Source organism: Macaca mulatta, chromosome 12, assembly GCF_049350105.2.
Source record: "Macaca mulatta isolate MMU2019108-1 chromosome 12, T2T-MMU8v2.0, whole genome shotgun sequence".
Classification (NCBI taxonomy): Eukaryota; Metazoa; Chordata; class Mammalia; order Primates; family Cercopithecidae; genus Macaca; species Macaca mulatta.
The window spans coordinates 143135097-143162340 of record NC_133417.1 but is presented as its reverse complement, the minus strand read 5'-3'; the positions used below and the strand labels follow the sequence as shown (position 1 = coordinate 143162340).

Sequence of the window (27244 nt, the reverse complement as noted above, 5' to 3'; positions counted from 1 at the left end):
TGTGGACTTCACCCGCTGCCCATCGTGACCTGACAAGGAAGAAGGAAAGCCGAAAGCCGTTATTGTCCCCGTGAGTTGAGAGTTGTGGAGGCGGGAGAGTAAGGAAGACCTGGTCTCAGCGCAGTCTTTTCTGTCGCGTTTCCCCTCCCCTCCCCTCCTCTCCTTCCCCTCCCCTCCCCTCCCCTTTCTTTTCTTTTCTTTTTTCTTTTTGAGTCTTACTCTCTTGCTCAGCCTGGAGTGCAACAGCACCATCTCAGCTCACTGCAACCTCTGCCTCCTGGGTTCAAGTGATTCTCCTGCCTCAGCCTCCTGAGTAGCTGGGATTACAGATGTGCGCCACCATGCCTGGCTAATTTTTTGTAGTTTTAGTAGAGACGGGGTTTCACCATGTTGGCCAGGCTGGTCTCGAACTCCTGACCTCAAGTGATCTGCCGGCCCACCTTGGCCTCCCAAAGTGCTGGGATTACAGGCATGAGCCACCATGCCCGGCCTGTCACATTGATTTCTGATGTCTATTGTCATCTTTTCCAAGTGGTAGAATAGGCATACTGTCCTTCCAGAACAGCTGACGCTCTGAAGTTTACGAAGTTGGGTGAAATCTTTTGGATCAGACCTTTTTGATCAGAGTGCTCTGGGAACACCTTCTTCTACATGAAACCAGCCTCTGAATTTCAGTGTCTCGTTTCCCTTGGTCTGTTTCCCTATAATGGGGCAGTGGTCATGAGGGTCTGTCAGTGCTGTGATGTGAAAAGCAGCCAGTGTCCTGGTGTCCTGGGAAAGGTTACTTTCCTTAATCAGAACAAATCTTATTAATCTGAGGCAAGTGGTAGCACTGTGAGTGGCCACCTAGAAAGATGTGTGGCAGGAGATTCATGTCCACAAAGTATAACGCACCCCTCCACAACCACAACCAGCAGCAAACAGCAGGCCTGGAACCAACGAAAAGCTCATGTCGTGACCAGTGAATAAAACAATAGAACTTTGGAGGGGATAGTGCCACTCGAAGTTTACTGTTTCTACACACGCACACATGCACACATTCACACATACACATGCATGCACATGCACACACACGTACACACACACACATGCACACACATGCACACACACATGCACATGCACACACATGCACACACATGCGCACGCATGCATGCACACACACACGGCTGGCAAAGCACATGGCAAGGTGAGGGTCCTTGTCCTTGAAGATGCCACAGCCCTAAAACGGATTCTGGAAGGATTCTGCGTGTGCAGCTCAGCCCTGGGTGAAGCAGTGGGCTCTGCACCCCCACCTGGGGGCCCGGGGGCCGCGGGGCTGTTCGAGCCAGGGCCTGGGGCTCTGCCACTGGTGGTGTGACCTTGGGCTAGCCACTAGGGTCCTCAGGGCTCCCTGGCTTTCTGGGGGAGAAGTGGGGGATGAGCCGAGACACTTGTCCCATTTTCTTCCAGCTCTCATAACCACAACCACTTTGTGACATAAGAGTACGGGTGGGTTACGACTGGCTGAGGGCTCAGGGGTCCCTGGATCCCAGGGAGGGGTGAGATTTCTGGAAGTGGAGATGGCAGAGTGAATGCTGTGGACTGGACAGTGTCTTAAAAAGCATGGTCAACTAAGGTGACAAATGCTTACTGGTAAGAGGACAGCCCCAGCCTGGCTTCACTGATAATGTGCCTGGAATGGACCTGTGGGCCATCCCCGTAGGTGCTGTTTTGGTGGTAATTTTCAATGAATCCCTCTTTTCCCCAGTCCCATGTGGGAGGAGTCCATCCGAAGCTCCCAGGCCTGCCTAGCCGACTGACCCAGCCATGGCCCGGGCTCCAGGGTGGCTCAAGGGCTACCTCCTCCGGTGGTCCCTGACTCAGGTCCCAGCACAGCACCCCCACCCAGGTTGGCCCAGCTGCAGTTTGTCTGAGAGATGCCGGCAGTACCGCAGCTCGAAATCGTGTGAGAAGCTCCCACCTCCTGTCTCCTCGCCCTCACTGGGGCCTCTCAGGAAAGGCCAGCTTGTGAGCACAGGGGCAAGGCCGGGCCCCACTGTGGCCCAGGGGGCAGGTAGGGGAGGAGCTGAGGGGGGAATAGAGGAGAGAAGGGGGAGGTGCATCCCGGCCCCTCTTTGCCTTCATCTGTCCTGTGTATTGGAGTATCTCAAGGAATCTTATTGGACAGATTCCTGAGAGAACTCGGGCAAGTGACTTGAACTCTGTTTTCCTCTTCTGTGAAATGGGGACAAGGACAGGCCCTCCCTCAAGGGGCTTCTCTGAGAGTTTCATAAATACAAGTTCACAGTGCAGTGCCCGGCTCACGCAAACGCTACTGCTGTTCTTGTCATACTTATTCTTTCCTTGTGGCCCCAAACCACTGGCCCTAGGGGACCCTTGGCTTCTCCACTCACAGGTGGTCACATCCTAGAAGTGGAGGAAGCTGGGGCCTCGCGCAGCAGACTGACCAGACCCTCACTGAGGGCCCAAGGCTGAGACTGGGTCATGGACAGTGGAGTCCTGGCGGTTCCCAACAAGACAGAGACGAGGATCAGCCCCTGAGGCCACCGCCCACTGTCAGCAACCCTGGGTTCCTCTCCTGACCCAGTGGAAGGCACAGCCACGCCTGCTCCTCTGGGGAAAACGGGCCCACACCACAGCCATGGTTCTGCTGGAGAAGCTGAGAAGCCACTTGGGGCTCCTTCTGGTCTCTTAGGCTGGGGATGCCTCTTGGGACTGGCTGGGTGGGGAGGTTTGGGTGTACCTTGTAGGGGTGGCGTGGGGACTGCAACACCCAGGAGGAGGCTCAGGGGCTCTATGGGGGGAGGCTGCTGTGATGAGCTGCCTGGCGTCTGATGGACTTAGCCCAGGCTGGGCGGTGGGTGGCCTCACGTGGCTGTGGTGTGCTGAAGCTGAAACTACAAGGCCATGGCACTGGCTGCTGTGTTTGGATGGGGCTGTCATGTGGGGCAGAGGGAGAGGCCAAGTCGAAGGTGATGGGGGAGTGGACACTCTTCTCAGTCACTGGAGAAGGGACAGGTCCTGGGGGCTGCAGAGGCCCGAGAGGCGGGGTCTGAACTCAGAGGACACCCAGGAGGGACCATGGAGGGGCACCTTTGGGGAGCCAGAACCTTCTGGAAGCCCAGCTACAGGTGGGGACATGGGCAGAAGTGTGGATGGGGTGCAGGGAGGTGAGGGACAGAAGGCTAAGCCCGGTGATGCCTCAGGGACAGACAGGAAGAGCTTGCACCCGAGGCCCCAGGTATCTGTGGGGAGGGGCCCAGCCCTTCCTGGTCTGTGATCTCAGTGTATCCAGCCCTGGTGTATGCAAGTATGACTGTGTGTGCAGGTGTGACTGTGTTATTCTGTGTGACTGTGCAGGTGTGACTGTGTTACTCTGTGTGTGTGACTGTGTGTGCAGGTGTGACTGTGTTACTCTGTGTGTGTGACTGTGCAGGTTTGACTGTGTTACTCTGTGTGTGTGACTGTGCAGGTGTGACTGTGTTACTGTGTGTGCAGGTATGACTGTGTTATTCTGTGTGTGTGACTGTGTAGGTGTGACTGTTATTCTGTGTGTGACTGTGTGTGCAGGTGTGACTGTGTTATTCTGTGTGTGTGCATGGGTGTGACTGTTATTCTGTGTGTGTGACTGTGTGTGTGACTGTGACTGTGTTATTCTGTGTGTGACTGTGTGTGCAGGTGTGACTGTGTTATTCTGTGTGTGTGACTGTGTGTGCAGGTGTGACTGTTATTCTGTGTGACTGTGTGCATGGGTGTGACTGTGTTATTCTGTGTGTGTGTGTGCAGGTGTGACTGTGTTATTCTGTGTGTGTGACTGTGTGTACAGGTGTGACTGTTATTCTGTGTGACTGTGTGCATGGGTGTGACTGTGTTATTCTGTGTGTATGACTGTGTGGGTATGACTGTGTTACTCTGTGTGTGACTGTGTATGACTGTTATTCTGTGTGTGTGACTGTGTGTGCGGGTGTGACTGTGTTATTCTATGTGTGTGACTGTGTGTGTGGGTGTGACTGTGTTACTCTGTGTGTGTGTGGGTGTGACTGTTATTCTGTGTGTGTGACTGTGTGGGTGTGACTGTGTGTGACTGTGTGTGTGGGTGTGACTGTGTTATTCTGTGTGTGACTGTGTGTGTGGGTGTAACTGTTACTCTATATGACTGTATGTGTGGGTGTGACTATGTGTGTGACTGTGTGTGGGTGTGACTGTTATTCTGTGTGTGTGACTCTGTGTGTGTGTGTGTGCAGGTGTGACACTGTTACTCTGTGTGTGTAACTGTGTGTGGGTGTGACTGTGTTATTCTGTGTCACCGGGGGCAGCAAGGGCCCCAGAATCCCCAGGAGCACCTCAGTGCACTCAGCACTGGCTCCAGTGTCACCCCCGAGCAAAGGCCCCTGATTCCTCCTGTCAGAGGAAAGAGAGTCCACAGGGCCTGGGTTGCCACCCTTCTCCCAGTGATGGGTACTCAGAGGTAATGACTCTTTCCAAGTTCAAGAACATCCTTTTAATCACAAACCACTCATCCACAAATGTGGCTATGGGGTAAGCAGCCTGGGCTGGGACCCTTTCCAGAGGTAAGTTGGGGTCACGTCTCTGTCCCCTTCCTAGGGTGGAAGTGGCCTCCAGCCAGGGGGGGCTTCCAGGTTAATGCCAGAGCCTCGACTACTTTGGACTCCTGTGAGCTCTTCTTGGTCGGAAGAAGGGGGGGTATTGCGGGCCTGCTGTGTCCCAAGGCTCCAGAAGCTGCCCCCACCCAGGCCTGCCTGGCCTCACCCTGAAGCCTGGGTGCACGGCAGCCTGGGCCCTGCCTACACAATGCCCTCTGTGTGCTTGCTCTGCCAGACCACCAGTGCCGTCACCAGCAGGGTCACCGTGATGGGGACCACGATGAAGGGGTAGAGGACGCTGCCAGGCGGGTCCCGCACGGCCCTGCCTGAGATGGGGCAGGCCCTGAAGTAGTGCCCGTGCACTGCCAGGAAGAACCTGTCCACCTCTGCGTTGGGCCAGAAGCAGCCTAGCTTCTCCGCCATGTGCCAGGTGCAGTCGGCCAGCTCCCTGTAGCTCCTGTGGATGGAAGAGGAGGTGGTGAGACCCTGGGCAGGCAGGGGAAACAACGCGGGACCCCAGCCGGGGCGCTGCACCGTGGCCCCTCACGCGGCCCTGGAGCTTGGCTTGGAAAAGGCCCGGCACCGAGGCAGTGGCCCTGGATCCAGGAGGGCAGGGCCCCAACGGCTCCAGGGGGACTCCCAGGCAACCTGCATGGCGGCCCGTGGTGCAGGAAGCCCTGGCGTGGCTGTGGGGCCTCTCACAGCTCTGTCTGCACCGGAAGGACGACCTAGGCTGGGTGGCCAATGAGGCCCACACCTCTGCCACTGGCTCCTCTGCCACCAGCTCCTTCTGCTACCCCGGGCAAGGTCACAGACTGGTGTCGCGTCTGTGTGTGACTGTTATTCTGTATGTGACTGTAACCATTGTTCTTTGTGTGTGACTATGTGTGACTATGTGTAACTGTTATTCTCTGTGTGCAACTGTGTGACTGTTATTCACTGTATGACAGTGTTATTCTCTGTGTGACTGTGTGTGACTGTTATTTACTGCATGAGTGTTATTCTCTGTGTGACTGTGTGTGACTGTTATTCACTGCATGAGTGTTATTCTCTGTGTGACTGTGTGTTATTCACTGTATGACTGTTATTCTCTGTGTGACTGTGTGTGTGACTGTTATTCACTTTGTGACAGTGTTATTCTGTGTGACTGTGTGTGTGACTGTTATTCACTATATGACAGTGTTATTCTGTGTGACTGTGTGTGACTGTTATTCACTGTGTGACAGTGTTATTCTGTGTGACTGTTATTCTGTGTGTGACTATTTTCTGTGTGACTGTGTGTGTGTGACTATTCTGTGTGTGTGACTGTGTGATTGTTATTCTGTGTGTGGGTGACTGTGTTATTCTGTGTGTGTGACTGTGTGACTTATTCTCTGTGTAACTATAATATTCTGTGTGTGACTCTGTGTGACATTGTCTCTGTGTGACTGTTATATTCTATATGTGACTGTGTGTGTTACTGTTATTCTCTGTGACTATGTGACTGTGTAACTGTTATTATCTGCATGTGACTGTTATTCTGTGTGTAACTGCGTTATTCTGTGTGTGACTGTTCTCTTTGTGACTGTGTGACATTGTGTGACTGTTTTCTATGACTGTGTGTGACTATTTTCTGTGTGTGACTGTGTGTTACTGTTATTCTGTGTGTGACTGTTATTCCCTGTGTGTGACTGTGTGTGAATAGCTGTGCTATTCTGTGTGACTGTTATTCTGTGTGTAACTGTGTAACTGTTATTCTCTGCATGTGACTGTAATTCTGTGTTACTGTGTGTGTGACTATATATATATATAACTGTGTTATCCTGTGTGTGACTGTGGGTGTAACTGTTATTCTCTGTGTGTGACTGTTATTTTGTGTGTGTGTGTGAGACATTCTATGTGTGACTGTGTAACACTGTGTTATTCTGTGTGACTATGACTGTGTTATTCTCTGTGTGTGATTGCGTGTGTTATTCTCTGTGTGTGACTGTGTAACACTGTTATTCTGTGTGACTGTTACTGTGCTATTCTCTGTGTGTGACTGTGTTATTCTCTGTGTGTGTGTGTCCCTGTGTGTGAGTGTAACTTGTTATTTTCTGTGGGTTTGTAACTGTATTATCCTCTGTGTGTGTCCCTGTGTGTGTAACTGTCATTTGTGAGTGGTGTGACTGTGTTATTCTGTGTATGAACCTGTGTGTGCAGATGTGACTGTGTTATTCTGTGTGTATGACTGTGCGGGTGTGACTGTGTTATTCTGTGTGTGTGACTGTGTGTGCAGTGTGACTGTGTTATTCTGTGTGTGTGACTGTGTGTGTGGACTTCACCACAGGGCCCCTGACCCTATCCTGCCATGGCTGCAGGTGCCTTTACCCACAGGTATGGCTGCCACCAGGCTACAGGGAAGGGAGTGGAGGTGGCTGTGCTGAGCCAGGGGCCCGGGTGGCACGGGCAGAGGGTGTGCCATTGGGGTGTTCCTTGGGCTTGGCTTGGAGAGCAGCCAACGCAGAGTCCCCTCTGCTCTAGGAATTCTAACTCTCGAAGCCGCAGCAGATGAACTCATTCCCACCCTGCCCCTTAGGTGCTCTCAGGACTCTGCTCCCCCAGGGTTCTCTGGGAGAGCAAACACCATCTGTTTCTGAACAACTTTTTCCATAGACAGGGGTTTGTAGGCCACAGCCTGCCCTTTGCAATGAAGTGGACAAAACCCAAGTGGACCCAGCCATCGGTGCTTTTCTGTGTCATCTTCCAACCCAGGACGTGGGTGCCAAGTGCCTCTTCCAGCAGAGGAAACTGAGGCTCTGAGACAGCACTGGACATGGGTAGAACCCAGACCATGCCGGCTCCTTCTGCCTCCAGCCCTGCATTTCCCCCAACCCCGTGACCTCCTGCTTCACAGAACAGCCCTGAGACTCAGGAAGAAAGGCCCCTCTGATGTTGCATGGGGCTCAGAGCCTGTTCTCAGGGACTGACTGCCTGAGGGGTCTTGGTGGCATTCACTGTTGTCACCATTCCATGATAACTGCTGTTATCATGCAGATCCACTGGGTGCCCCTGCATGATAGGCACAGGCTCAGCAGGGCCTGTGTGTGATCTCGCTCATGCTTGGGGACCGCTGTTACCCATCGTTTTATAGACAGGGAAACAGAGGTTTGGGAAGGCTGGAGGGCTTCCGGGTGAGAGGGCTAGGGTGTGACTGCACAGGTCTCACACCTCACCACTGTCCCTCGCCCTTGGTGGCCAAATCTGGCCACAGCTTGGACACTTCCTTGTCTGGGTCCAAGTCGCACTCACTGGGGGTTGAGGCCACAGTGGGCATCCATAAGCCAGTAAGCCTTGAATGAGCCCTTGCCCCACAGGGGCAGCCTGAGTGCCTCTAGGGCAGTTGTCAAGTCCCCTTCACCCCCGTATCCACGATGCTAGTGTGATGCCAGGCTTGCCGTGGCAGTTGTGCCACCAGGGCTGCAGCCAGGGTAGGAACAGGCTCAAAGCCCTTTCCACCATCCCAGACTCTTCTCTCCTGGGACCAGATGTCTTAGGCTGCTGAGGGAGCAACAGCACAGCCTGTCGCCCCCAGGGCACAGACAAAGACCATGGCTGGTGGAAGGATAGGAAGGAACTCTTTTTCTTTGGAAGGGCACCAGGAAACCATCCTGGCCTAGGATCCTGCACCATACAAAACAGAGGCCTTGGCTGGGCACGGTGGCTTATGCCTGTAATCCCAGCACTTTGGGAGGCCGAGGCTAGTGGATCACAAGGTCAGGAGTTTGAGACCAGCCTGGCCAAGATGGTGAAAATACAAAAATTAGCTGGGTGCAGTGGCGGGTGCCTGTAATCCCAGCTACTCAGGAGACTGAGGCAAGAGAATCGCTTGAACCCGGGAGGTGGAGGTTGCAGTGAGCTGAGATCACGCCACTGCACTTGAGCCTGGGTGACAGAGCAAGACTAAGACTCTGTCTCAAAACAACAACAAAAAACAGTGATCTCTTCTCGCTGGGGAAGGGACAGGACAGTCGCACCCAAGACCCCAGCAGGGTTTGTCTGCCACAGGAAAAAGGGGTAGGAATTCTGAGGCGAAGGGCACAGGGAAGGGCCTGTCTAAACTGAGGCTGGATCAGGACACAGAGAACCCTCCCCAAGCCTTTGAACATAACCTTGGTGTAGAATAACAAGCAGTACCTGTCTACTGCCAAGAGAAAGTGGGGCGAGATCCATGCTGCAGCACAGGCAGGCAAGGGAAAGCTGAAAGCAGAGGGTGGGGCACCACACTGAGAAATCTCCTCCAGTGCCCTAGTCCCAACCCTGGGCACAAGGCAATGGCAGCTCATTGCTAGAGGTACTTGAGGCCTATGGTACATTGAAGATAACCATAACAATGACAAATCCCAAACCCAGTTCAATTCCTAACAAGATTGACTCAAATCCCACACTAACAGTCTGACAGAAGAGGCTTACCCATTTCCACATGTAAATACTATCGACTGTAGTCACCTCTGTTCTATACATGAATGTTCAGTATTCAATAAAAATTATATATATATATATATTTTTTGCTGAGAAGCAACAAAAAACAACCAATCCATTGCCAAGAGGCAGAACAATGAATGGAATTAGACTCAGAGATGACCTAGATGTCAGACAGGTATGTTAGAATGGCTAGTATGATAATGGGTCTAGTGGAAAGGGTAGACAATATGCATGAACAGATGGAGAATTTAAGCAGAGAGGTGGAAACTCAAAGTCAAAGACAGGTTGCTAGAAATAAAAAGACATAGCATCAGAGAGAATTCCTTCAGTGGGCCCATCAGTGGACACGAAAACTGAGGAGAGAGAGAAATTGAAGATATGTCAGTAGAAATTAACCAAACTGGAACACAAAGAGAAAAAAAAAGTTGGGGAAGACTAGAGCATCCAAGAGCTGTGTAACATGACAATCCTGTAAATGACATCAACCTCAACTCATAATGTGAGAGTCCCTGAAGGAGGAGAGGGAATGGAGCAGAAGAAATATTTGAAGAGGTAATGGCTGAGGCTTTTAAAAAAATAATGAAAGACATAAAATTGCAGATCCAAGAAGCTTGGAGAATCTAAAACAGGACAGAAAACAAAGCAGCTACAATAGCAAACAACCACGTAGACACATCAAAGTCCAACTGCTGAACACCAAAGAAAAAGGAAAAAATCTTGAAGTCAGAAGAAAAAAGACATATAAAAGAACAGTGAGTTATAGCAGATTTCTTAATTTCTTATCAGAGGCTTGTCATGCGGGAAGACAATGGGCAACATTTTGAAAGTATTAGGGGTTGGGGGGAGGGGAAACACATTCTTGTTTTCTATGCCTAGGAATTTTCTATATTCTAGGAATTCTATACCTAGAAAAAAATACCTTTTGAAAATGAGGTTGACGCTGGGCACATTGGCTCACACCTGTAATTCCAGCACTTTGGGAGGCCGAGGCAAGCGCATCACTTGAGGTCAGGAGTGAGAGACCAGCCTGGCTAACATGGTGAAACCTCGCCTCTACTAAAAATACAAAAATTAGCTGGGCGTGGTGGCGGACACCTGTAACCCCAGCTACTCAGAAGGCTGAGACAGGAGAATTACTTGAACCTGGGAGGCGGAGGTTGCAGTGAGTTGAGATCATGCCATTACACTCCAGCCTGGGTGACAGAGCAAGACTCTGTCTTGAAAAAAAAGAAAAAAAAAAAAAAGAGGTTGATATAAGAACCTTTTGAGAAAAAAGAAGCTGAGAGAATTCATTGCCAGCAGACCTGTGCTACAAGAAATGTCAAAGAAAGTTCTTCAGTCATAAGAAAGAATTTGAGATCCACATGAATAGATGACGGGCTCCAAAAACAGTGAAAATGAAGATAATAGAAGGATATTTTTCCTTATACTTAATCTGGAAAGTGAGTAAATGGATCAGAGGTCATAAATCAAATGTGAGGAGACCCTCGGGGGCTTTAAGAGGCTATACAGAAAAAGTAGGGCCCTCTCCAGCATCCCAGCGCCCCTCTACCCCAGCCCCTGTCATACGGTCACTGTTTTTCCTCCCTGGCCGCCCTCTAGGTCACTGCCCTGAGTGCATAGCGCCTCCCTTAGCCCATGCAAGAGGCCCAGTAGATGTGGCATGAGGAGGGACAGGCAGTAAAGGGTGTGCCCTGCCTGTGGGCACTGGGGTGTGTGGTCTTTCCAGGTGAGCAAGGACTCATGTTTCAAGAAGAAAACAGAAGTGGAAAAAGCCACAGGAAGTCGGGACAGTCTGAGTCTCATTGTGGGGAAAAAAACGAATGAGTACATGTTATGTGGCTGGTCCACGGTAAATGTTAGACGTGTTATTGTTGCTGAAAACCAAGTCTAGGCTTCTCAGCTACAGGGTTAAACAGTGAGAATGCTGCCTCTTTTTTTTTTTTTTTTTTGACAGGGTCTCACTCTCTCACCTAGGCTGGAGTGCAGTGGTGTAATCTCAGCTCACTGCAACCTCCGCCTCCCTGGTTCAAGCGATTCTCCTGCCTCAGCCTCTTGAGTAGCTGGGACTACAGACACGGTCCACCACACCTGGCTAATTTTTGTACTTTTAGTAGAGACGGGGTTTCACTATGTTGGCCAGGCTGGTCTCGAACTCCTGACCTCAGGTGATCCACCTGCCTTGGCCTCCCAAAGTGCTGGGATTACAGGCATGAGTCACTGCATCTGACCAATGAATGCTGCTTTGAATGATGATCCTCTCCCATATCTCAGACCCTCCAAACCCACAGGCAGTTTAGGTTTTGGTGTTCTGCAGATCCAGTGATACGTGATCCTCAACACTGCCCCCGTCCCCTGAGGCGCGGAGCTGTGGCATTTTTAGGAGGAGCTATTGCCATCTCTGCACTGGCCAAACAGAAGAGGAAGGAGCGGATGCAGGAAGCCACATCACCACAGAACCCATGCTGAGGCCACACTGAGGCAGATAGGGCCGTGTGTGGGTGGGCTATTCTGGGACCAGGCACTCTCTCCTTGATACGTTAGCCTTCTGGATTGCAGCGCCACCCGCGTCTAAAAATATCTCTAATGTGCTGTCGGCTGCCCACTTCATCCTGTTTATTTATACAGAAGTGACAGCTGAAACTTTCAATAAATGTTGTGAGCTCCGTCAGTGAGGATGCGATAAAAAATATTCCCCTCAGAGTACAGACATTCTTCTGCCCAACACAACACAGAACTGACTGAAGGACCCAAAATAGTCATGAAAGATACACCCTGACTCTAACTCCCTAAAGTTTCAGTTCTCATGTCACTGAGCAATGATCCTTTTTTGGCTAGGACTTTCCATTCTGGGGCTCGAAGCGAACTTTGCTTGGAATGTTCCTGAATCCTCTGGTGGGAGTTTCCAGCATATGTGGGTCCCAAGTCAAGGCCCGGCACCGCAGTTCATGGTGGTTTACTTGCTGGTAAGAAAGTCTGATTGCCGGCCAGGCGCGGTGGCTCACACCTGTAATCGCAGCACTTTGGGAGGCCGAGGCGGGTGGACCATGAGATCAGGAGATCAAGACCATCCTGGCTAACACGGTGAAACCCCGTCTCTACTAAAAATACAAAAAATTAGCCGGGTGTGGTGGCGGGCGCCTGTAGTCCCAGCTACTCGGGAGGCTGAGGCAGAAGAATGGCATGAACCCGGGAGGTGGAGCTTGCAGTGAGCCAAGATCATGCCACTGTACTCCAGTCTGGGAGACACAGCGAGACTCCGTTTCAAAAAAAAAAAAAAAAAAAAAAAAGAAAGTGTGATCGCCAATGCTCACAGGTGAGTCGTCTACGCTGGGGACACCCTGAGGTTGCAGCTGTCCCCCAGCTACCCCCGGCTGGCCCTAATATGAAATATGAGAGCCTGGGCCCTGTCACCCACAGACCTGGGTTCAAATCCCAGCTCCACTTCTTACCCAGAGTGACCCTGGAGACCTCATTTGCTTGTTCAAGCCTTAGTCTCCTATTAGGATGAAGAGACAGGTCCTCACTTGACTGGCTCATGAAGTATACATTTCTCGTCCTTTTTGAGTTTATACTTAAGCAAAAGGTGACCAGGCAATGTGTGTCTAAATCATCAGAAAATCTGAGGGGAAAGCACTTTTGGCTTTAAATTCACTTTTTACAATTTATTTATTTATTTATTAATTTTAGACAGGGTTTTGCTCTGTTGCTTGGGCTGGAGTGCAGTGTGGCATGATCTTGGCTCACTGCAACCTCTGCCTCCTGGGTTCAGGTGATCCTCTTGCCTCACCCTCCAGAATAGCTGGGATTACAGGCGTGCACCACCACAACTGGCAAACTTTTATTTATTTATTTATTAAGTACAGACAGGGTTTCACCATGTTGGCCACGCTGATCTCAAATTCCTGGGCTCAAGCGACCTGTCCGCCTTGGCCTCCCAAAGTGCTGGGATTACAGGCATGAGCCACCACACCCGGCCTCAGTTCACTTTATCTGCATCAGTATTTGCCTCCCTCTGCCCTGGAAGATTCAGCCTGGTGGCTTCCAGCAGCTTTCATTGCCTGCTGGGGCGGGAGGTGCCACCCCATGTATCCTGACAGCCAGCGTGGGTGACCCACTTGAGGCCGGCTCGGGGAGCTTGTCCCAATGCCAGGCAGACATGGGGTAGGGATTCAGATAGGGTGGTGTATGGGTGGCTACAAAACAGAGAGGAATCCCCATGAGGCATTTAAATCACAGTTTCTTCTAGAAATACAAATGACTACTAGGCATGTGAAATGAAAGACCGCACATCCAGACGGCGCTCCTCTTACAGATGAGAATGCTAGGCTGGGCGCGGTGGCTCACATGTGAAACCCCGGCACTGTGGGAGGCCCAGGCCGGAGGATTGCTTGAGCCTAGGAGTTTAAGACCAGCCTGGGCAACACAGTGAGACCTTGTCTCTACAAAAAAATACAAAAATTTGCCAGTGATGGCATGCACCTGTAGTCCCAGCTAGTTGGGAGGCTTAGGTCAGAGGATCACATGAGCCCAGGGAGGTGGGAGATTGAGGCTGCAGTGAGCTGTGTTCCTGCCACTGCACTCCAGCCTGGGCAACAGAGTGAGACCCTGTCTCAAAAAAAAGAAAAGAATGCTGAATGCTAGTGAAGGTGTAGGACACTGAGGCAGGCACTCACAGCATTCCTCACAGAAGATAAACTGGTACAATTTTTCTGAAACATAATGTGGCAATATGTATCAATAATGTCAAACTCATAGATGCCTCTTGACCCCATAATTCAATTACTGGGATTTATCCTAAATTAATAATGTGAAATATAGATAACAGTGATCTAAGAAGGTGTCCACTGCAGATTTATAATTATGAAAAACAGCAAACAACAGGACAGTGGTCACAGAAATTATTTATGAGCGGCTCTGTTATGTAGCTGTTAAAATTATATTTAGGAAGAAAATTTTAAGATATAGAAAAATATTTATGTTCTAAAGCTGCGCAAAAGAACAGCTCTCATGCCTGTGATCCCAGCACTTTGGGAGGCTGAGGCAGGAAGATCGCTTGAGGCCAGGAGTTCAAGACCAGCCTGGGCAACATAGTGAAACCCAGTCTCTCTGCTAAATAAAGTTTTAAAAAGCAGCAGCAGGTTAGACCAGATACCATAAACAGCCTGGATTGGGGTAAAATGGTCCACATGGGAAGGGGACACACCAGAGTGTTTCAGGGGTGACCCCCACCAGAATGGTGATAACACAAAGGACTTTTCTCTCAACTTGTTTGGATTTTCTGGGTTTTCTACTTTGAGCATACATACTTTTTATAATTATATTTAACAGCTCATTTTAGCAGGAAGGCTCACAGGAAACTAGATGTTGATGTCACTGCATGTGCAGCTACCACGCCTGGTGTCTGGGGCAGCCTGGGTCTTCCCACCAGAGGGCTCTGATATGCAGGTGGGGCTGGGACCCTCTGGTGACAGTGGCTCACGGGGCAGGCGTGCAGTGCAGACAGGGAGTGGGGACAGGGCATTGGGCCTCTCCAGTCTCAGTGGCCTCCTGTGTGGAATTGGGGGCCCTGCGGGACCCACCTCTGAGGCAGGAAGGGGCCCTGTGGGAGGGTGAGTGGGGGTGCAGGGTGGGCCCTGGGGGCAGGACCCCACTTTCTTCCTTGCTCTAACCCCCCCACCCACCCCCTCTGCAGGGACCTCTGCATCCTCCTGGTCCTCCTGTTCCCTCCTCCATCTCCCTGTCCTTCTGGCCCCTCCTCTTCCTCCTGATCCCGCTCTCCTCCTGGCCCCTCCCTCCTCCTCTCAGCCCCTTCTTCTTCCTCCCAGCACCTCCTCCTTCTCCCAATCCCTTCCTCTTCCACCTTGTCCTTGCTCCAGGCCCCTCCTCATCCTCACTCCAGCCTTGCTCCGGGTGGCAGTGGGGAATCCTCACTGACTTAAGCCCCCCGCCCTTCCCAGCCCCCGGAGGAGAGGCATCCCCCGCGAAGCGCTCCATCTCTCTTGGCCTTGGGCTGCACCTGTGAGCTCCCCATTTTCCCTCCTCCACCTGAAGCCTGGGCCATTCACTTCTGGCTGTGAACACGTGTGACTCAGGGCCCCCATGCCATGCCTATCCCCTGAGTTATCGTGGCTCCCCTTTCCCTCAAGGTTGCCCTCCCCTCCTGAGGCCCCATCACTGTGCCCAGGATGGGACAGAAGTGACTTGTCCTGGTGGATGGATTATTACAACTCACATACCAGCTTCCACCTTTCTGCAGTGAGTGAGTATGTGGGGGCCTGGCATCTATGTACCCCTTCTTCTGCCTCCTCCAGTTTAGTCAGGGGCAGCCATCAAACACCTCCACCGCCCTCGACTCTGCATGCTGGGCTCAGCCACAACGGGCTCTCCAGGCCACATCCCACACCTGGCACCTGCCCTAACCCACCGTCCACACCTTCCCACCCCTGCTTCACGCCTTCAGGGCTCACCATTGCACCTGTCCCGGATTCAGAAGCCTCTGTGTGGGTTGCTCAACTGGGACCCCTCCCTCCTGCTGGCCACATTCTAGCCACACTCCCCGCTCACCTGGGTCCCTTCCCTCTTGCTAGCCACATTCTGGCCACGGCGGCCAGCGTTCTACCTCGGGACCTTTGCACGTGCTGTTCCTTTTACCTGGGAAGCTGTTAGCCTCATCTTCACAGGCTCACCCTATGCTCACCCTTCACTTAAATGTCATGTCCTCAAAGAGGCCTTTCTGGATGCTTCCATCATATTTGGCTCCCCCAGCAAAGTGGGGTTTTCCTTCCTAGATGTGTGTTACTTTGTGCCTGTCCATGGATTCATGTGATTATTGAATCACTGTTGGTCTCAACAACCAGACTGCAGACACCACCAGGGCAGGGAGGGTGAGAGCCAAAATCCCACTTACTCTGCTCACAGCGGCCACCTCCAAGACAAAGTGAAACAAAGGCTAAAGGAAGACAGCGAGAGAGGGCTGTGCCCAGGAGACGCAGACAGAAGGTGAGCAGGGGTGCAGGCTTCCCAGCAGACCCGGCCCAGGCCAGTGAGAAGGGCCATCTGTGGGGCTGTTGGGGATACTCCACCCAGAATAGCCGCAGCGCACAGACGGCCGCAGCTGCCAGGAACGCAAGAACGTGGGGGACTTAAACACACCTCCCAAGGCTAGGTAGATAAACAGTAGCATAAAATGATTATGAAAAATAATGTTAATAAACTGATGCAGTGACTGATAAAGGTTCCATTCTACAGAGACTCAGCCAGCTTTGCAAAGGCCCCTGGGTCCGTATTAGGCAGCAAAAAGAGACTCTACTCATCAAATCCCCAGAGAATACATCATAAGTCAATATTCTTAGGCTACAATATTGAAAACTAAAAATTAGTTTTAAAAAAAGGATATATTTTAAAAAACGGAATTCTTAAAAACGAAAGATCGTTTACATAATTTTGAAGTCATGCGAGAAGTTAAAAATTCAATTACAAAATATTAAGAAACAAGAATGGCAAAATACTATGTGTACAAATGAATGGAATGGGGCAAAAGTGGATTCTGAGAAAAATTAACAGTTGTAAATTATCTTATTAAACAAAAATAAATAAACAAAATAAGTATCCAAAGCAAGATATTTTTTAAAAAGAACAAAATAAATCTCTCCAAATGGCAAATAATTTGTCCATCAATAATTATTAAAAGCTAATATTGGCCAGGTGCGGTGGCTCACGCCTGTAATCCCAGCACTTTGGGGGGCCAAGGTGGGCAGATCACTTGAGGTCAGGAGTTCAAGACCAGCCAGGGCAGCATGGCGAAACCCCATCTCTGCTGAAAATACCAAAATTAGCCAGGTGTGCTGGCACACACCTGTAGTCCCAGTTACTTGGGTGGCTGAGGCACAAGAATCCCTTGAAGCCAGGAGGCAGAGGATGCAGTGAGTCGAGATCGTGCCACTGCACTCCAGCCTGGGCAACAGAGTCAGACACTGTCCTAAAAAAACAAACAAACAAATAAAAAAAGAAAAGAAAAGAAAAGTTATAAGAGATTAATGTGTAAAAAAAGTTTGTTAAAAATTGGAAAATCCTCTGTGAATTGGGATACTTTTTGGGAAATTATAAACTATCAAATATTGACTTAAAAAGGAGGAATTCCAAGAAGAAAAATGGAAAGTGTTATTAAAGAATTGCTGTCTCAAAAGGCCCTAGATCCCAAGCAGTTCTTTCAAATTCTTTTTTTTTTTCTTTTTAATTGAGACAGGGTCTCACTATGTTGCTCTGGCTGGTCTCAAACTCTTGGGCTCAAGTGATGCCACCTCAGCCTCCCAAAGTGCTGGGATTACAGGAGGGAGAGGCATGAGCCACTGCAAATTCCTAATGTGAAAGAAAAAGATGTGGAGCTTCCCAGTTCGTTTAAAAAAGGTAAGAAACCCTGATCCCACGCCTCTTAAGATGGCATGACATGTGTCTCAGCACATGCGCACACGGACAGAACAGATGCCCTTCACTTCTACCTATGACTAGGCACTCAAGTCCTCTATCCAAAGCTAACAAGTTTCATCTAGCCACATAGCATATTTTATTTAAAGGAGGGCTAATCTCAGGAATGCTTTAAGCCTGTTACTACAAAATCACACTTTAATACGCCATGGGAAAAAAACACACCATCATTTTCGTACACATTGAGAAGGCATTTGAGAAAACTCAACATTCGTTTCTGATTTTAAAAAAAGCCATAACCCTGGAAACACAGAAAGAGACTATTTTCTTAATGTGATAAAAATCTCTCTCGGCCAGGCGTGGTGGCTCACGCCTGTAATCCCAGCACTTTGGGAGGCCGAGGCGGGAGGGTCACCTGAGGTCAGGAGTTTGCGACCAGCCTGGGCAACACGGTGAAACCCAGTATGTACTAAAATACAAAAAATTAGCCGGGTGTGGAGGCGTGTGCCTATAGTCCCAGCTACTCGGTAGGCTGAGGCAGGAGAATTGCTTGAACCCAGGAGGCAGAGGTTGCAGTGAGCCGAGATCGCGCCGCTGCACTCCAGCCTGGGCAACGGAGCGTGACCCTGTCTCAAAAAAAAAAAAAAATCTCTCTCTCAAACCAATAGCACGCATCCCATTTAGGACTGGAACGCGGGGCATTGTCATGGCATCCAGCAACAGGCTTATTTCGCGTTTAGGCGGCCGGGACTGGCTTCTCCCTTGTGGTTTCTGCCTTTGGTGTCAGGGCTCCCACCCAAGATTCCGTGAATAGCGGGACCTTTCCAAAGCAGGGAGGGGCTGGCCACTTACTGCGCCACTTCCTCTGTGGACAGAGAGCCACGCTGTGGCCTGGCCTGCGTCAGGCGTGGGCAAGCGCAGGGCCGGCTTGTCTTTAAGAGGCCTCAGCCCAGGCCCTGGGGATATGAAAGCCCACGTGCTGTAGCTTCCCACCTACGTCTGCGTGTGTGAGTCGGGAGCCCGGCTTCCTGTCTCACTTCTGCCCAGCACTGCTGGAGGCAGCAGAGAACTGGGCACCTTTTGTTTTTCTTGACACTGGGGAAATGTATAAGAAAGTCTTGTTAACTGTCTGATGAAAAACACTTCAGCACACTGTCGCTGGCCTGGGAAATGTGGGCTGGGCCAGCAGGCTCTGAGCCAGCTGTGCACACCTGGAACTCCTACTGGGACTTGCAGCACACGCCGGGAAAGGCAGATATTGTACTATCAAACCCTTCCTAAATCAGACTGGTCAGAGAGTATAATCAAACTAGGGAAAAGAGCCAAGCGTTACAAGTCCTATGTACCTGTACCAGCCCAGGGATGCCCACACATTTGAACTACCGCACTGCGGAGACAGGAATGCTTTGAAATAAGTGTCATCATTGCATGCAAATGAGTAAGTTAAACAGGAATTTTCCCCAGGTTCTGACTATGGTTTATCTACTTAAGTTGTATTAACAGGGACTTCTGACATCTTAGCAAAGCCATTTTCCCAAGAGCACAAGGGGAAATGCTAACTCCATCCCTCTCCAAAGAATTACAGCATCTGGCCAGGCACGGCCATATGGTTCCACCTATAATCCCAGCGCTGTGGGAGGCTGAGGCGGGTGGATCACCTGAGGTCAGCAGATCGAGACCAGTCTGGCCAACATGGTGAAACCCTGTCTCTACTAAAAATACAAAAATTAGCCGGGTGTGGTGGCGCACTCCTGTGGTCCCATCTACTCGGGAGGCTGAGGCAAGAGAATGACTTGAACTGGGGAGGTGGAGATTGCAGTGAACCGAAATTGCACCACTGCACTCCAGCCTGGGAGACAGAGTGAGATTCAGTCTCAAAAAGAAAAAAAAAATTAAAAAAAAAGGCTGGGCATGGTGGCTCATGCCTGTAATCCCAGCACTTTGGGAGGCCGAGGCAGGTGGATCATGAGGTCAGGAGTTCGAGACTAGCCTTACCAACATGGTGAAACCCCGTCTCTACTAAAAATACAAAAATTAGCTGGGTGTAGTGGCGCGTGCCTGTAATCTTAGCTACTCAGGAGGCTGAGGCAGGAGAATTGCTTGAACTCGGAAGGTGGAGGTTGCAGTGAGCCGAGATTGCACCACTGCACTCCAGCCTGGGAGACAGAGCGAGACTCCATCTCAAAACAAAATTAAAAAAAAAAAAAAAAAAAAAAACAAAAGGATGACAGCAACCGTGAGCATGTGTTTCTGAGGTTTCCACTAAGACTCTTGGATCTGTAAACAAGAAGCCCCACCACAGGCTTCTTGCAAATACTTCGCCAAATCATGGAAGCCATTCCATTTCACACCTTTGTCACCAGCTGAATACTGCACTTCACCAGTGATAGGCCCTTGCTGAAAAGGAGGCCAAAGGCCTCTCTCTTGCAGGAAAAGGAACAATGTGAATAACGCACTGAAGAAAGAATCTTGGGAGGGTTCGAGGAAACAGGAGGAAGACAGATGAAAATGGGCCCAGTGTTCTCACTGCTGTGGAGGAGGCCACAATTCCTCCTGTGACACTTGCAGTGACTGTAGAGCATGCTAATAAAGCCAGAGAAAATGGCCAGTCCTCTCTGCATGTTGAGCAGGGAAGGCAGACACGGGACCACCTGTGGCCTCATTCTCACCTCCCCTCGCTCATGGCCTGTCTGGGCCTCAGGCTCTGTCCTGCCCCATGTCATCTGCTTCAGTCTCCCTCTTTCCTGGCCTGAAGTGTAGCTGGTTTTCCCATTCCTGGGATGGAGGCTGAGGCCCAGGTGGGGCCTGTGGTTGCATGCTGGGCTCTGGGGTCCGCCTGGACTGATGGACACCTTGTGATAGCTAAGAGTGCCACACGGAGCATCCGGGGAGCTGCAGGCATGTAAAAGAGGGACCCACTGAGGCTGGGGCGGGTGACCCCACCATCCCCACAGACATCACACCACACCCCCAGGACATTTAAAGGCCTGGCTCCTCTGCTGTCCGAAAGTCTAAGAGGCTGGGGGCAGTGACTCACGCCTGCAACCCCCGCACTTTGAGAGGCCAAAGCGGGAGGATCGCTTGAACCCAGGAGTTCCAGACCAATCTGGGCAGCACAGAAAGTCTCTACACAAAATTTAAAAAGTTAGCCAGGAGTGGTGGTGTGTGCCTGTAGTCCTGGCTACTTGGGAGGCTGAGTCAGGAGGATTGCTTGAGTCCAGGAAGTCAAGGCTGCAGTGAGCTAAGATCATGCAACTGCATTCCGGTCCAGGCGGCAGAGGGAGACCCTGCCTTAAAAACGAAACAAAATAAAACAAAAAAAGTCTAAGAAAATACTAAGACCTGTTTCCCCGGGTGAGTGTGACCCTAGGGCAGGTGTTCTTATCCCCTCCTTATGGACAAGGGCGCTTGCTGAGGTGGTGGGGAGGTCCCCAAGGCAGCAGTGCCGAGTGGGGAATGGTCCAGAGGTCTGCTGGGGACTGCTTGGCCTCCTCCACTCAGGGTCCTCCCTGGGCCTGGCTTCCTTGCCTCCCTCCCCTTCTCCTGCTGTGGTGGCCCCAGGCTGGGAAGGAATCTGGGCGCCTCTGCCAATGCTGGGAGGAAGCGAGAGTTTTCTAAATCCATCCCTGGCTCCATGTGCAGCCAGGTCTGGCACCAGACACAGCCTGGGAGCTGCCAAGCCAGGCTCCCCACAGAGCAGCCACAGCGGGCGGGCAGACGGGCACAATGCCTCCTCTGAGAACAGGCCTGGGCAGCTCCCTGGCTCCGGGGCTGCCAGATGAAGTGCAATTTTACGATGCAGTGGGCGTCCCAGGCAAAGTCACAGACTGTCCTATGCCGGCTGCATCTGGGCCTGAGCAGGGGGTGCATTGCATCCCGGGGTCCGAGGATCAGGGAATGCTGGGAGATTGCCGAGCTGTGCCCACTGTGGGCTGGGTGCATGTGACCCCAAGGGCTCACTACAATCCCTGGGAGGTGTCCTGGGACCCCTGTGGGGACACCCGGGTCTAGCTGCCCAGCTGTGTGATGGGGCTGAGACCACACTCAGGCCTGCCCAGGCCCCAGGGTTCCCACCTCATGGGGACATGGGTGTGACATGTGTCCGAGTCTCAGGATTAAGCATGACAGCCGGGAAGCTATATTTGGACACTAACACCCTGGGGGCATTGTCCTTGTGAAGCAACACTGGCCTGGAGGCTGGACGGGCTCTGCCCTCCCACCCACCCCCGGTCTCAGCACCAGCTGGCCCAAAGCACTCTCGCCCTCCCCGCGCAAGAAACTCTCTCCCTGATGCCACTGGACTCTGCAGGGTCCCCCGCCAGGCTTCACGAGCCTTCAACAATCCACCCTGCGCACCCACGGGGCGCCCTGCCTCATGCTGGCCCCTATACAGGCATCCCACCAACTGGCCGCCTCCATTCGGGTGGCAGCCTTGCCGCCGCTGCCCTCCTGCCCCAATCTCGCCGCATTTGGAGCTCAGGGCACCACTGAATGTGGGGAAAGGGCCAGGCCAGGAAACGTCCCACCATGGGGTGTTCACTGTGGGGGCTTCGAGGAGTTGGCAATTACGGAGCCTCGGTGTTTTCACTTTTAAAATGGGTTCAGTGATCCCTAGCTCCCAGCAGCAGCGTGGTGAGAACCCCCTCAGAGGGCCACTACCACGCCGCTCTCTGATGGGAGCCCATGACTCCCCATAGGACCCCTTTGCACAGCAGGGGGTGGGCATGTGACTTGCACTGCCCCGTCTTTGGACAGGCAACACGTGGCTTCCTGTCTCGCTCCTGACTTGCTCTACAATCCCCACCATAGGGCTGACCTCAAGGGAGGGTGAGGGGCTCCAGAGGCCATGGTACTGGGGGCCCGTGGCTCCAGGAGGGAGGGGGAGGTCCTGTGGCACTGGGTCCTTAGTGGCTGGCACCACTGCCAGGTGTCTGCTAAGTCCTCAGCAAATGGCTGCTGAGCTGAGTCAGGTATCTGGGTCCTGATGAGTACCCTGCTACCAACGTGCCTTCACCTCACTTGTCAAAGGAGAACCACAACCAGACAGGAGCAGGAACAGGCCACCCCTGTTCCCCAGGGCTTGCAACGCTTTGTCTCACCTCCTGTGAACACGTGGCCCTCTGTTCAGTCTCAGAACGTGTTTGTGCACCACGGGGAGCCACCCTCACCCAAGCAGGGGAGAAGGTTCCAGCCATCCAGGGGCTTCTCCACAATTCAAAAGCCGCCCTGGGCAGCCTGGGCCTTGGAACTGTCACAGTGCACCAGGAGGGTGAAGATGCCAAGAAGTAAGTGTGGTGGGGACCCACAGAGCCTCAGGCCCGCCTGGTTTCTGGGATGGAGGGGTGGCAGGGGGTTCTCACCCCCCAGCCAGGCCCAGCTGGGGCGGGGGATTCAGGCGCTGGTGCTGCCTGTCAGCAACATTCCCTGGTGGTCCTGGCTGCCCCAGGTCTGAGGACATATGGCCTGCGAGCTGCCCAAAGGGCCCTTCCACAGACAGCCTCTCCCTGGCCTAGCTCCCACCCCAGCACTGCCCCCGGCTCCTCCTGCCTCCTTCCCACAATGGCAGAAATCCAGCCTCCCTGTAAAGAAGTGAGTTAATATGTCCATTAGGCTTGGGGATAAAGGAAACTCTAATTCACTGCCGTATAATTAGTTTCAATCACGGTATCCTAATTAAAAACTACTTTAGGCTGGGCGAAGCAGCTCACGCCTGTAATCCCAGGACTTTGAAGGGCCAAGGTGGGCCGATCACTTGAGATCAGGAGTTCAAGACCAGCCTGGGCAACATGGCGAAACCCTGTCTCTACTAAAAATACAAAAAATTAGCTGGGCATTGTGGCATGCACCTGTAGTCCCAGCTTCTAGGGAGGCTGAGGCACAAGAATCATGTGAACTTGGGAGACAGAGGTTGCAGTGAGCTGAGATCACGCCACTGCACTTCAGCCTGGGTGACAGAGGGAGACTGAATCAAAAAAGAAAAAAGAAAAGAAGCTATTTTTATTTTTATTTATTTTTTTGAGACAAAATCTTGCACTTGTCGCCCAGGATAGAGTGCAGCGGCGCAATCTTGGCTCACTGCAACCTCCACCTCCTAGGTTCAAGCAATTATCTTGCCTCAGCCTCCGAGTAGCTGGGACTACAGGTGCCTGCCACCACGCTCAACTGATTTTTGTATTTTCAGTGGAGACACGGTTTTGCCATGTTGCTCATGCTGGTCTCAAACTCCTGACCTCAAGTGATCCACCTGCCTTGGTCTTCCAAAGTGCCGGGATTACAGGTGTGAGCCACCACACCCGGCCGAAACTACTTTAGAAAGAGTAAAAAGCAGAATTTGCATTGCAGAAAATAAAAACAGATTATCTGGAAAAATGTATCCGGAAAGAGGATGTAACATGTACAGGTAGAAACAGTGCAAGACGTGACAAAGAAGTGAAAGAAGGCAAAAATAATTCCAGTGGAGCACAGAGGGGCTAGAGGAGGGGCTGGAGGAACCAGGTTCGGAAACCTCAGCTATCGGGGAATGTCAGCGTCCGGTCCTGGAGAAAGGAGTCCGAGGAGGAAACTGCGCTCTGCACACCAAAGCCTCTGCAGGCTCAACGAGGCCATCAGCAAAACAAGTTCTCACAAAATGTTCAAACTAAAAAGAATACTGCAAGCAACCACGCCAGGAAGGAGGAGGTCAGATTTTAAAAATATACATAAATCACAACCCCTTCTGCCTTCTCTGATGACATCCCAAACACCCAGAGACAATGGAACAACAGCTACAGGAACTTCACAGAACAAAGTTGCTCCTTGGAGATTTATTATCTTGCCAAGCTGTCACTCATGTTGCAAAGACGACAGAGAGCTCCTTAGAAACTGTTGAATCCTGAGAATGTATTAATCACATGGCTTATTTCTAGGACCCACTTGAAATAATCGCCTGAATTTAAAAGGTAACATGTAAAAGGGAATGATGCTAAAAATAAGACATGCTTGAATTAACAACCTATTTGCAAAGATAAGTAAACAAGAGCCCTATCAGAGCAAGGCTTATTACTGACAAAAGTATGCAAATAGTGCAACTGTCAGAAAAATGGCATAAAAATTAAAAACCAAATTACATAGAAGATAGAAAGGACAAAGTAGGTTTTAGAATAGTAATTGCAATCAATGAGAAGGAAGACGTGGGGGAGGCGAGAGAAGGATGGAGAGGGAGAGAGAGGGAGAGAGAGAGAGAGAGAGAGAGAGAGAGAGAGAGAGAGAGAGAGAGAGAGAGAGAGAAAGCCCAAAACCCAGAGATTCCTGTTCTCTCACACAGGGGAGGCCAAAGTGTGTGGTTGGACAGTGTAAGATAATAAATACAAGATAAGAACATCTGTTTGCTTCACATTTCATGGCTGGTTGAATGACAAATAGCTTGCCAATATTTCAATAATAATAAAAGAGAAAACACGGGCTGGGCACGGTGGCTCACACTGTAATCCCAACACTTTGAGAGGTCAACATGGAAGGATTGCTTGAGCCCAGGAGTTCAAGACCAGCCTGGGCAACATAGTGAGACCCCATCTCTACAAAAAATAGAAACAATTTGCGAGATGAGGTGGTGCATGCCTGTAGTTCCAGTTACGTGGGAGGCTGAGGTGGGAGGATCACTTGGGCCCAGGAGGTTAAGGCTGCAGCAAACCATGATCACACCACTGCACTCCAGCCTGTCTCAAAAAAAAAAAGAAAAGAAAAGAAAAGAAAAAACACATGGTGTTTCAACAATTGAGAGGAAAGAAAAATAATCAGCATGGAAAGATAAAAATTAAGAAGACAAAAATTAGAGTGCCTGAAGACTGAAAAAATACAACTTAATTTCCTTTGTTAAAAGGCTCGCCATTCTCCAGAAGAAAAAATGAAATCCAGCAATAAGCTGTGGACGAGAGAGGTCATTAAAACAAAATAGGAAGACAAAAAAGAGTTATCGGTAAACTTCAAGTAGTTGAAACGCTGGGATTTCAATATTAATATGAAGCAAAAAATAATTTAGAGCAAAAATGATTACATGTGGTAAGGAGAGGTATCAGGATGAGCGGCATGGGTGATGGCAGCGTAATTACATGGAATCTAAATGCCATAAAGACACAGCAAAACATATATGCAAATACCTCCAAGAAAAAGGAAGTAGAAATGATAAAAATATGATTACAAAAATAAAATACTTCATTATCAACTACATAAGAAATTCAGCAACACATAAAGGAGTTGAAGATCAAAGCAAGATAACATTAACGGTTGTTTTGGAGGGGATTACATGGAATAAACAGATAATTTATTATTTTTCAAGTATTCATGGTATGTTCACAAAAAGTCATCATATACTAGTCTCAAATAAAATCTCCATAAAAATACAAAAGCAGAAATGATTCAGGCTACATTTCCTCCCTATGGCAAAAAAAGAGATAAAGAACAAACAGAAATAGAAATAGTATATTTTAAAATATACTTACCTAAGGAAAAAATTGTCTTAAGAAGAAAGTCAAGAAGACAATAGCTGTCTATTCAGAAAATACAATAGGCAAAGCATGGTGGCTCACACCTGTAATCCTAGCACTTTGGGAGGCCGAGGCCGGCAGATCACGAGGTCAGGAGATTGAGACCATCCTGGCTAACACGGTGAAGCCCCCTCTCTACTAAAAACACAAAAAATTACCTGGGCAAGGTGGTGGGCGCCTGTAGTCCCAGCTACTCGGGAGGCTGAGGCAGGAGAATGGCGTGAACCCAGGAGGCGGAGGTTGCAGTGAGCCGAGATCACGCCACTGCACTCCAGCCTGGGTGACAGAGCGAGACTCTGTCTCAAAAAAAAAAAAAAAAAGAATACAATGAAAAAAGCTAACATATCAAAATCTATAGAAAGTGATGAATGAGGAAGGTCCTTAGAGAAAAACATCATAGCCTTGAATGCTTTATTATGTTCAAGAAAAGTGAGAAAAATGATGAACTAAGGATTTAAATCATATCTTAGGAAAGAAGCAATTTCAAAAAAGGGAAAAGGGGGCAAGTGAATGATAAAAGTTAAAGAAAAAAAATTTAGAAAAGACAAGGTGATGCAAAATGTAGCCTATTTTCTAAAGACTACAAAAAGGGGCATGTTTGGTTAATTAAAAAGTGGGCCTCCTCGATTCCTTTTGATGAATGAAATAGCATGTAAACAAAGAAAAAAAGGGGAAAGAAGAAAAACAGAAAAAAACAAAAATGGAGGCATAAACTTGAATCTAAGGGATATTAAACATGTAAAGAAATACTACACATCATGTTTCAGTTAACTGAGGAATCCGAAGGACACAGGCCAAATAAACACAGATGAAGACAACTGTTAAAACAAGAGCTAGAAAGGCAAAATAAATCAACAGTGGAGGAAGTAACTGGAGAAGGAAATCCCCCAAATTACTGAGGTTTGATGGTCTTAGTGATGAATTCATTCAAACTTCTAAGGAATAAATAATTCTCACATCACAAATTATTTCTGGCTGGGTGCAGTAGCTCACGCCTGTGATCTCAGCACTTTGGGAGGCCAAGGCGGGTGCATCACTTGAGCCCAGGAGTTTGAGACCAGCCTAGGCAACACAGTGAAACCCCATTTCTACCAAAAATACAAAAATTAGCCGGGTGTGGTGGTGCACACCTGTAGTCCCAGCTACTCAGGAGGCTGAGGCAGGAGGATCACTTGAACCCAGGAGGTAGAGGTTGCAGTGAGCCAAGATCACACCAATGGACTCCAGCCTGGGCGACAGAGTGAGACC

General features: G+C 50.3%; 1 protein-coding gene across 1 annotated transcript in view; it reads right to left on the bottom strand.

Annotated features, from left to right (window-relative positions):
• Positions 1-4478: 4478 nt before the first annotated feature.
• Positions 4479-27244, bottom strand: part of RAMP1 (receptor activity modifying protein 1) — a 55229-nt gene continuing 32463 nt past the window's right edge. Inside the window, exon 3 of the mRNA XM_015111460.3 lies at positions 4479-5061. Coding sequence (XP_014966946.1) covers positions 4806-5061 — 256 coding nt within the window. The 3' untranslated portion in view covers positions 4479-4805. The remainder of the gene's footprint in view (positions 5062-27244) is intronic.